Raw genomic sequence first — 11,763 nt, forward strand, 5'->3', positions numbered from 1 at the left:
CTCACTTAATGATGCTTTTGATGCATAGAGATGTTTGATTTTATTATAGTTCAGTTTCTTAATTTATGGTAGTGCTTTTTATTTATTCTGTTGAATAAATATTTTCTTATGCCAGGGTCAAGCTTTTTTGTTTTCATCTCTGTGAGGTAGTTTTGGTTTACATTTATAAGGGTTTTTTTTTTTTTTTTTTTTCCACTAAGTTTTATCTGCATTATCCTCTAAGGTGCAGAACTCTCTGTTGCTTTCAAGGTTCAGCAGAGTTTGGAGAAGATTTCCAAACTGGAGCAGGAAAAAGAACATTGGATGTTGGAAGCACAATTAGCCAAAATCAAGCTGGAGAAAGAAAACCAGCGAATTGCAGATAAGCTGAAGAGCACAAGCAGTGGGCAGGTGGCTGGGCTGGCCCCGGAGAATGCGTCTGTGGTGAAAGCTACAGGCCAGGAAGAAGCCTCAGCGAAGGCTGTGCAGGAGCCAGTTCACAGCACCAGTCTGGTAAGTGCCATCTGCTTTTAATGTGACTCGGTAAGGATCCAATCTAGGGTTCAATGTTGACCATCTAAATTGCACGTCGGTTTATAACAGCAAGAATCCATGTGCTCTCAAAAAAGCAGCTCCAATGAATTCCCTTTGATTTTGCATGAGGCTTCCCTACAGTGAAGGCCATGTTCCTAGAAAAGATATAGTACATCAAATTTAAGATGATTGTTTTTCCACAGAAACATTTATAAAATAGGATTATGTTTCCAACCAAGGGCTAAATGCCTAGCTCTTCTTAGAAATGACCACAAAAAATTTTAATGAATTATCTGGTAGGTATATGCCTAGATACTGTGAAGCTTTTTGACATACATTTAATACAGAGACCTATCAGGTTAATTACGAGTATATTTCTTCCTTTTTTTTTTTTTAAATGAAAGTTTATTGGAGTGACAATTGTTAGTAAAGTTACATAGGTTTCAGGTGTACAATTCTGTAATACGTCATCTATATCTCACATGTGTGTTCACCACCCAGAGTCAGTTCTCCTTTCATCACCATATATTTGATCCCGTTTTACCCTCGTCTCCCACCCCCTCTCGTCTTAAGAGAGGTACTGGCATGTTATCTTGCAACTTCATATTTCTTGCCTTATATTTCATTGCAGTGATTTAGAAAGTGAAGAAACATCTCTCTTGGCGTTAACGGAATTCAAAGTTACTTTGAGAAAAGTTTACTATAATATTCTCCCCACTGTTAAAAACAAATTAGAAAATCTAGGAAAAGAGAAATCAGGAAGAGAAAAAAGAAACAACCCTCATAATCAGAAGGGTCTCATTAGGTGTATTTTTACAAGCATTTCTCAAGGAACTTGAGGAGAACCAGGGTGATTTCTGCAGGCCTTGCTCTAAGGTGGGTGACTGTACCGCAGCTACTGATGCTATTGAAGAACAGGTCATGGTCCTGCTCAGCTTTACCTTGTGTCTGACAAAGAGCACACCTGAGAGCAACATACGCAAACAGCTTTTCCTTTCAGGATGCATACAGACCTCATTGCACATTGACAGTGTCAGAAACCTGATTAGTGTTCATGTTCCTAGGTGTGATAATGGTATTATGATTATTTAGGAGAAGATCCTAATTTGGGGAGATAAATGCCAAAATACTTAGGGTAAGGTATTATAATGTCTGAAATTTACTTTCACATTGTTCAGAATAAATATATACACACAGGTAAGTAAGGCAAATATAGTAAAATGTTCATTATTGAATAGAGATCATGGATATACAAATATTTTTTATACTTTTTCCCCAAGTTTCTGTACTTGTATGTTTGAAAAATTTCATGATAAAATATAAGGGAGAAAAAAAAAGAATAAGCGTTTTTTAAAAAGCAAAAAAACATAAACCCAACTTCTCAGAGTTATGACTTGAATGGACCGCATGGTGACAGGACGATCCTACAGGGAGCCCTGTACAGAGCGCTGTGGGGTTGCAGCGAAGGTGTCTGGAGGGCGTGGGGAGGATGTCACAGAAAAGGTCACGTGAGTATGCTTTGAAACTGAGCAGGAGTCCAAGGCAGGAGAAGAACATTTTAGACCGAGAGAAGGGTCTCCTCACAGAATTCTCCTTCCCTCTGCACATGGCAGATTCCTGCCAAAATGACCTGGAGACAGTAGAGATAAAGAGAGATGGCATTTTCCGCCTTCCTTGGTGTTTCCCACTTTTCAGCCTTTCTTTTTATCCCTTCTCATTTAAGTTATAGTTGAGATGCCTCATTTGCCACATTTTCCAGGAAATTGAGTTTTGGTCATTGTCTTTAGATGGTCAGGATTAGAGACCCCAAGACATGGTCAGCCTGCTTTCATTGTTCACAGTCTAGTCTATATAATGGAATTTATTCCCGTCTCTTAGTTGTTCTCAATCTAATGGAATAAGAACTTGGATAGACATCTGTGTAGAGAAGAGGTGTGCTGTCCCACATATTCAAACCATAACCTGGGAGTAACGGGTAAGGGTGGGGATGCAGAATAGATGCCAAATGCAGTCATATTTGGATATATAAAATCAAATGATTGGTGGATTACTATAAACAGTTTTTAACTGAAAGAGAAAGACTAATTGCACTCCTGCCTCCATGAGTAGAAAATTATGGCTCTTCTATTAAAAAAAAAAAAATGTCTTATGAAAGACACTTTTACAGCAAGGTGGGTATGACATTCATTAGCACACATTTAGTGGATATAGTGCTCACTGTTCAGAGTAATACTCTTGAGGATATTAATTTAGAATCTGTGCAGACTGTTTACTGAGTGTCATCTTTGATTAATAGAATCCATTGAAACTGAGTTTTCAATAGTTTTCTTAAGTTATTGTGCCCAAGCACGTGCCCTTCCACCTTGAACAATAACCTGAATTTGGTAATCATGACTATCTATTTTTGCAATCTTAATCCATAAAAGCAAGCTTTACAAGCCTGGCGGTTGGGGTGGCCAGTTAGCTCAGTTGGTTAGAGCGTGATGGTAATAACACCAAGGTTGCAGGTTCGGTCCCTGCAGGGGCCACTGTGAGGTGCGCTCTCCTTAAAAAAAATAAAAAAATAAAAAATAAAAACCTGACAGCACTTTAATGTGCTTAAAATTACATTTTCATTAATTTAAATCAGAAATTAATACTTATTGATGTCACAGTAACGTTGTATCAAGAATGTATTTCTTCTTCCTCTTTTTGAATTTTCAGCCAGAGTATTTGTGTTTTCTGTTTGGCATGTTCTGTTATTATGGTCACCATAAAACTGTCTTTACTACCCCCCACTCTCCCCTTGGCTACTGCTTTGGAAATAGGCATAGAAATGACAAGATGAAAAGAATATGACAAGATGAGTCAGCTGTTCTCTCTCTCTTCCCAGTTTGTTGGTTTCAGTGAACATGGCTAACAGCATTTTGATAGAGGAAATAGTGATGATCATGACCCATTATTACTCATCCCCAGGTACTGTTTCCTTGTAGTAAAGGATGATCTGAAGGTTATCTAGTACTCCAGTCCCAATGCGCTTTAAAACAGTAGGAACTGAGAAGAGAAAATACTACAAATGTTTAAACTAGTGTGTTTGAAATGTAAACAGTCTGTTCTAAAGCATTTTTTCCCTTATGTTCTAGATTGGGATTTTAACCAGGACGTCTGATGGTGAGGTAATGTGTCCTTGGCGTCATGTTGTTTGTTAGTAAATATCTGGCTGAATGTTTGTTGCCAAAGTCCTATAAAAGTCAGATTTGTCTAATTGTATTTTCTGATGACCATTGTAGCAAATGTGGAACCAGTGTTTCCCGCTCCACCAGTTGTTACTTTTCTCTCTGGTTCCACTTTGAATGTCACCAGTAAATTATAGCGTGTTTTTGTAATTGCCTCGTTGAATGACCTGACTTGGCAGTTTGATAACGTGTGCCTTGAGCTCAGCCATCAGCTCGCTGGCGTACTGTGTGAGTCCGAGAGCCTGTAGCTCTCCCAGTGGGCAGGCTGGGAGAACAGGGATTTTCGGGGCCTGGATAAACAAGTGTGCTTGCTACTTGTTTCTAGCCCTCGAGTGAACGAACCCAGGTCACATTTGGTTTGTCACATCGGTTTGCACTTTAGAGTTTTGAAATTTTATAAGATGTAACTTTATAAATAACCATTAAAAGAACACTGAAGTCATTCAACTTACCACTCAGTACAGTGAGCTGGTAAACACAGTTCAAGAAGGTTGGTAAATTCTTTGATTTCCTTATTAGCCTTATACTTTAGGTAACTTTGAACTTTTGCATGTATTTTTTTTTTTTAACTAAATTCTGTAGTGTGTCATTGCTAGAGTAACCTAGAAGAACTACTAATCTGGGACAAGGGTCATAAATAGTTTATTATAGACAGTTTAACTGGTTAGTATGTTTAAGAGCATTAAAGCTGTCTTAAGATAATTAAGGGGAAAAAAGAATGTTCAGATTTTAGGGGTTCCAATAGATGGTCCCTTTTTCCCTGCCCTCTTTCAATTAGACGAGGATATAGGAGTCAGACATGGAGATTTTGAGTCGGTTTGTGGCTAATAAAAGCTGATAGATGGACATGGCCCAGGGCTTCCCAGTATTTCTCCTCTGTTCTCTTGAAGCCACAGCTTCATTCTGAGATAGACAGGATGTTGAAAAAAGACATTTGGAACATTTCATTTACCTGCCTTATCTGAAGTTTCTTAGAGTGTAGGAAAACGATGATTCCCCGTCAAATTTCAAATGAAAATGTACAAAACATTATCTCTTTTGTTTTTTAAAGTGATTATCTTTTTTTCTAAAACTGCTTCATCTCACTGTCATTTATTTAGTTATATATGCTCTATTTAGGTTCCAGATGTGGAATTTCGTGAAGACTTAATTAAAAATCACTATATGGCAAGGATAGTGGAACTGACGTCTCAACTGCAGCTGGCTGACAGTAAGTCAGTGCATTTTTATGCTGAGGTGAGTGGAGAGTTAGATTTGGGGTTTTTTCTAACCCCTTCAGGAATCAGGTCACTGTGCTTGTCTCCTGTTGTTCATTAGAAGAGAGAAGTCAGTGTCTGTTCATATGGTTGGAGTTCATATTGATTGGTCTATATACCATCCAAAAAGCTTCCTTTCAATAAATACAGGACTGATTTGTCATTTCCAAGTTACTGAAAGATAGTTGAGACTTCTTATTGTCAGGTAGCTCTTTTAACCGTTATATAATACCCTTTCCCCGAAAATAAGACCTAGCCAGACAGTTAGCTCTAATGCATCTTTTGGAGCAAAAATTAATATAAGACCCGGTCTTATTTTACTATAGTAAATAAGACTGGGTCTTACATAATGTATATAATATAAAACCACGTCTTATATTAATTTTTGCTCCAGAAGATGCATTAGAGCTGATTGTCTTAGTAGAGCTAGGTCTTATTTTCGAGGAAACATGGTATATGTTTTGGAGCATTATTATTGTAGTTTACTGGTTTTAGAGTAAAAGGCAGGTCACATTCATCGATCAGGGGATTTTTGTATAGGGAGAGTAAAAAGCAAAATATGCCTGGTTCTTTTTTTAATACTTTCCAATTTCTAACTGACAATTTGTGGAAATGAGTTCCTGTAAATGATAAAAATGTAACCTTTTTCAACTTTTAAAAGATACAAAATCTTACTTTTTGTTACATTTTCTTCTTTCCTCACCAAATGGTTCATTTTCTTAAGAGAATTAGAAAAACATAATGCAAGATAATCAATAAAATTATATACAGTTCATTGATTAGAAGGAGAGAAAATGAAGGAAGAAAATACAGATATCAAAGCATAAGAAACAAATGATAAGATAGAATAGATGTTGGTCAACATATAAGAATACCCGTGAGGTCTCTGATTTGAAACTTTATATTAAAAGGTCAGTTAAAGATGTCAGATGGAGCATTATAATGCTTTAATTGTTAAAGAAATTGAAAACAAAGATAGTACCCTTAATTGGAACCTGACTGTGTGATTTTCTCCTATAACTAGGGAGATGGAGAAGTTGCAGGAGGCCAGTTACCAAAAGTGGAGAGGGGCTTTGCTTCTTTTTTCCTGCTAAATTAAATGATGTGCCTAGCTCTGTGTTGTTCACAAGCAGCCATTACATACCTATCTGATGAGCGGGTCACTAGTGACAGCTTAGTGGGCTGTGGAAAAGGGGGAAGACAGCAGACAGAAGTGCGCGAGTGCTTCTCGTCTGAGCCACACGAAGCGGCAAAAAATCATGTCCTTATTTGGATCCCTAACTACCTTCTGAGTTAGTGTCCTAGAGTTGATTGTCATCTTCACGAAGACCCAAGCCTTGCAAAACTCTTTCCCTCGTTTTCCGGCTCACTAAGCACATAGATGTTTGATTAATAGAGGGCACTTGATTTGGTTGGCTGAACTTTGCTGAAATGAGTGGGGAATTTTTGAGGCTGTTTTAGTTCCAAGAGACTTGCTTATCTTGGTAAATGTCTTCAGCACAATTGTGATACAAGAATTTTTAAATTGTCCTGGTTTTTCCTCGTCTGTAAACAGGAAGTGGTGACCCCCTGTATGTCTTTACTGGAATGGTTAGTCTGAGCATCTGATGTTGACACAGCATTCAAATGTGTCTCAACAGATGCTCCTGGTCAGTCTCATGGCCTTATCAGAAAGTGGAGCAATCCTTTTAATGGCACATCCTCTTTGAACAAGAGTGTGAAATAGAGTTTTTCTTTTTTCTTCTGTCTCTGGATAGCCTAGGTTTGGTAGAACTCCCAAAGAAAACAGCTGGGATCTTTACAGTCCTACACTCACTTTTTTTTCCCCCCCCAATGTGGATGGAGCATAATCTATAGAGTAGGACTGTAAAGCTTTTATTGTTCCTGTAATGTGGTCTTTAATAAAGGACTTAAAACACAAGGGAAGTATCTTAGGGTCCATATTACATGGTCAGATGTCATTGATAACATGTGAAATAACCACTTCTCTTTTTGTCTAGTATAAATAAGTCCTGGGTAAATGTAAAAATGTCTTGTGTTTTTTGTGACCACTGGTCATTGGACTAGAGCTAGGAAAAAAACGGTTGATGAGCTTGGGTTAGTAGAGTTTTCTTTTTCCTTATTAAAATGATGAGAGTGGGGTTCACATCTTTCTTTTGTGTATTCCAATGTGTGGAACAGGCCTGTAGGTACTCAGCAGACATTTGTGGAAGAAAGGATGGGAAGGAGGGATTGAGGGAAGAAGGGCTTTGGCTTTGGGGATTGTTTTCTAGTAACCTTCCCTGAAGTAAATTTGCTTTTGGGAAATGCTCCCTGGGATAATGGAATGCTTTCTGATTTAACAGTGCCGAGCACTCTCTAAAAGACTAGCTTTGGCTGAAAAGTCTAAAGAGACACTGGCAGAAGAGATGAAAGTAGCCAGTCAGAACATCAGCAGACTTCAGGTGAGTTCATAAGTGTTACCTAAGCAGTTTTCATACGTTTCTTCATTGAAAGTCCTTGGGTGGCAAAGTCAGCATTTCCTTTCTACAGGAGTGGCATTCAGCTCTAGACATACATTTTTCTAACCACTTTATTTCTAACCCATTTTAAAGTAACGTCTTACATCAGGCAAAAAGTGGTTGTATTGTTTGTTTCTCCGACTTGATTTTAATTTTAAATAGTTCTGTAGTCAGCATTTCTATAAATAAGACATATTTCCCCGTAATCCTTTCTTTCTTCCATGTTAATACCTATCATTGTGGGCTATAAACTGGTTTTGTTCACCTTGCTCTTGTTCTGTTCCTTCTCTTGAATGTTTCATGAAACTGACCTAAACTGGGAGGGAGGGCTGAAAAATATTTCTCCTTACTCACTGCTTTGTTTTAAAGCCTTGTTTCCAGAAAACTCCTATTAAATATAAACTTGATACAGGAAAAGAAATAACACAGTAGCACAGCAACACCCACTTCCTCCTCATTTCAGATTAGTTTCTCAGATTAGCTAGGAGCACAGGATTAGATTTTAAGGGGCCAGAGAGAGCCTGAGAGATGGGAAGAGAGAGGAATGTGCTTCTTCCACGGAAGGTCCTGCCTGTAGGACTAAGCCAGGTGTGGGATGGTGGGAAAGTGCCAGAGACAGGCTTCCCCACCTCACCAAGGGCTCCAGAAAACCTGAGGGGATTTGGAGAGATCGAGTAGTCCTCTCGTTTTTTTGTGACATTGTTATACCTGTCATAGAAGGAAACTCATTTTTACAAAGAGAGTCAGAACATATTTTGAAGGCTGAGAAAAACTTTTTCCCCATTTCTTTTAACGTTGTTCACTTGTTAGGCCTGTGGCTTAACCTTCATGTGAATTGGTCAGATAGGTCATGTAGATAAGTTGCTTTTCCAAAATTTTTTTTATAAACTAGAAAAGCTTTAGAATTGTATGACTAGTGGGGTTTTGACGTTTCTTTTTATTTTTTCCCCTCTTTTCCTTTGCCGTTTAGGATGAACTGACAACTACCAAGAGGAGTTATGAGGATCAGTTAAGTATGATGAGTGACCACCTGTGCAGCATGAACGAGACATTATCCAAACAGAGAGAAGAGATCGACACACTGAAGATGTCCAGTAAGGTGAGGCAGTGGAAGGAGGTAGTCTCTCTGCAGTATAATATTGAATATTTCATGTGTTTCATATAAGGTTTCTCACTGCTCGGCATTTCAGGAGCTGAAGGTTAAGAGATTTAAAGTGTTTGTAAATCGTTTTTCTTAATATCATTGGTCCCCTTACCCAAAAGTAAAATTAAGTTTCTTTGGCTGAGTTACAAGTTAAGAGAAGCTCTGACCTCTAAGGCCCGATGCTGTGTCCTTTTTTTTTTTTTTTTTTTTGGCATTTCTGCTACTGTTGTATCAATGTGGGGGACTCTTAGGTGGTTTATGATGGTAATTGCTCTTTTTTTTTTTATATGAATCTGAAATGGTGCTGTTGAAGAGTAACCTTCTGTAGCAAATTTATTCTCATATATATCCATATACCTGAATGTCTTCTCCTTTTAATTCTAAAAATTCCCTTTGATTTCATTTCCCATAAAGACTCTGCTTGTCCAGGCTGGAGCCAGTAGATATTGGTAGTATTTTTATGTTGAAATGTATATCCACGTAGCGTGTCTCTACTGTTGTAACATGATGTATAGACTCTTTTACCATGAAAAACAGGCTTCGGGAGGCCAGGGACTTGGTTCTATACATCATCTCAGATGCTTGGCACAGTTTGGTAACTCAAATGATAATGTACCACTACCAGCTTGGATTTATGTTTCCAGCCTATGCTCTTTGAAACACACTGCTGCCTCTTATTGCCCTAGTGGCATTTATTGAGTTCCTGCTATGTGCTGGCATAGCAGAGGAAACAGGGATGAACAAACCCTAGGTTTATCTCAGTGTCTGCTAGTGGTGGTACAGGGCACCATTCTGCTCAGTTGGCATCTCCTTGGAAAATGTATCATGTATTGGCATCTCGTTATATAGTTTTGTTTCTCAGTGTAGTTTCATTGTATCGACTGGCCTCTGGCTACTTCGAAGAAGAGTGTCTGGGATGCTTTTCTGGGACATCTTGTGATGATCGTAACCAGCCAATATGGTTCTCATTATGGTTCTCCAGTTACTTGTGTTTCAGGAAACTTGAGCTTGGAGGTAGGGGGTGGGGACTGGTCCTCTTGAAGAGTGCTTCCCTTAACCCTTTCCTCTTGATATTCCAGCAGGGCAGCAGCTAGCTCATGTAGAAAGCACATTCATTGGAATGACTAGTATGAGAAAGCCTGTTTTAGCACCTAACATATGAAAGAAAGGAGCAGTGTCTACAGGGAAACTTCACTTCAGAGCTGCAGAGGCATTTGGCTCTGAATTAGAAGGGTTAATGTTGAGTACAACAAAGCTCATTGCAGCTACTTTAGAAGTTAGGGAATTTTCAAGCCCTCTCAGAACTTTTTAATCTAGTCCTTAAAATATCTGTCATTAGTAAAACACTGAGTTAGAGATCCTTCTTCACTTTGTAGTTTATATTGTTAACCTTCCTTTGATCATTCTGTGATCCCTATTGCTTTTTCCCCCCCTACGTGTCTATTAGTAATTCAGATTGCTATGGCATTATCTTATGGCTGAGTTGACATGGTCTCCACTGGATACCAAGTAAACATCCTAAAACCATTTGCTTGCTATTATCTTGCTCTTAATATTTGTATTCTGCAAGCATTTCCCACTTACATGAAAAGAATGTATTTGTACCTAATAGTTAAGTATAGGAACTTAATTACGATGTTTTCCTAAAGAGTGAACTTCTCCAGAAAGAAGAAAAGTTACTCAAAACTGGAAAGCCCAAATCTCCATATGTGAGGGAATTGGGTGGGAATAATTTAAGACGTCTTCCCTCTTGCTTGTTCTCAACCAGTATCTGAGCTTCCTTTTGACAGATAATCATTGTCATTTGGTTGTTAGTTGGCACATATGCAAAATAAGTATCTATTAAGACCTTTAAAAGGTATTTAATTAAACAGTAAAGAAACATGTTTAGGCTAAAATTGTTTATGCAGTTTCACAAAATCAAAAACTCCCTTGTCTTTGGAACAAAAGGATTATTTCAGGTTTGATAAATCCAAGATAGCTTTCTTTTCTCTCTTTATTGCCTGTACTCAGCTGCCAGGGGGATAGGGTCCATGAACTTTAGAAATTGGGGAGAATTAAAACTAACAAACTGCTTCGTGATTACTGAATAAAAATTAGCAATGCAAGGTTATCGACTATTCTCCTGGAAGTTAAAGTTTTCCAAAGTGAAATATGCCTTCAGACAACTTGGTCTATAAACGATGGGAATTATTGTTCTTGAAGTTTGTGTTCTTACTGTTGATATTTTTCTTTGCACAGGGAAATTCTAAAAAGAACAAGAATCGGTAGTTTACACATAGCTGGTTGGTGACTTCTTTCCAGAGCTGCTACTGCTGCAGGGAGCTGCAGGTCTGCGTCTCCACATCCAGTGCTGGCCGCCTTCAGGAAGCTGGAGTGTTGTTGGACCTAGTAAACTAGTCAGTGTTATAAATGGCCTTGAAACATTTAAAATATATTTGTAACCAGTAAGGCAAATAAGGCAATACCGATTTTGATGTTGACAGTAAAATGGAAAACTATACACATACCATGGATATTGTAGGTTTCCTTACACTGTTTTTACTGTGCACTTTTTAAAATTAGGTTTTGATTTCAGTATGTAAGAACAACAAATATTTTGTATATTTTCAACTCAATTATATGGTAATTGATTTGGTATCTATGGAATAGATATATGTTTCTGGATAAAATGCTTACATTGTCAAACTGTCGTTACTTCTTGCTATAATGAAAGCAGTTTCCAGATTCTTTTTGAAGACTTTTTCATTCTCTCTCTCTCTCTCTCTCTCTCTCTCTCTCACTTACTCTCCGAGGGAGTGGGCCTTGCAAACTTCAGATCTTGTGGGTTTATTATTATTGTCTGCAGCTCTTCAGTACCCTCTCTGTGTTGGAATAATAGCTTAAGGAAATTGATGTCAATAAATTCGTACTATATCAAACCTTCAGTCTCTCTATGAAAATTTGGTAAAGGAAACTGAAACCTGTTAAAGTAGTACACTTTACAAAATTTACCAAATCCCAGTTGACTTAGATATAATCTTTCTAATCCTCCAAATTGGAATAATTGTACAGTTAATCCTTTATCAAGGCTTTGAGTTTTGCCTTGAGAGGTACTTGTAACTAGACTTCAAGCTAGGACCCTGAGCCCTTTC

General features: G+C 38.0%; 1 protein-coding gene across 2 annotated transcripts in view; it reads left to right on the forward strand.

Moving 5' to 3' along the window:
- The window catches only part of PPP1R21 (protein phosphatase 1 regulatory subunit 21), a 55,245-nt gene extending 43,695 nt beyond the window's left edge, over positions 1 to 11,550 (forward strand). For both annotated transcript variants that reach the window (XM_019719154.2, XM_074331951.1), the window contains exons 17-22: positions 250 to 492; positions 3,636 to 3,668; positions 4,848 to 4,964; positions 7,330 to 7,428; positions 8,456 to 8,584; positions 10,871 to 11,550. In XM_019719154.2, the coding sequence (XP_019574713.2) occupies positions 250 to 492; positions 3,636 to 3,668; positions 4,848 to 4,964; positions 7,330 to 7,428; positions 8,456 to 8,584; positions 10,871 to 10,900 (651 nt within the window). In that variant the 3' untranslated portion in view covers positions 10,901 to 11,550. The remainder of the gene's footprint in view (positions 1 to 249; positions 493 to 3,635; positions 3,669 to 4,847; positions 4,965 to 7,329; positions 7,429 to 8,455; positions 8,585 to 10,870) is intronic.
- Positions 11,551 to 11,763: the final 213 nt, after the last annotated feature.

The sequence above is a fragment of the Rhinolophus sinicus genome, linkage group LG05 (genome assembly GCF_036562045.2).
Source record: "Rhinolophus sinicus isolate RSC01 linkage group LG05, ASM3656204v1, whole genome shotgun sequence".
Classification (NCBI taxonomy): domain Eukaryota; kingdom Metazoa; phylum Chordata; class Mammalia; order Chiroptera; family Rhinolophidae; genus Rhinolophus; species Rhinolophus sinicus.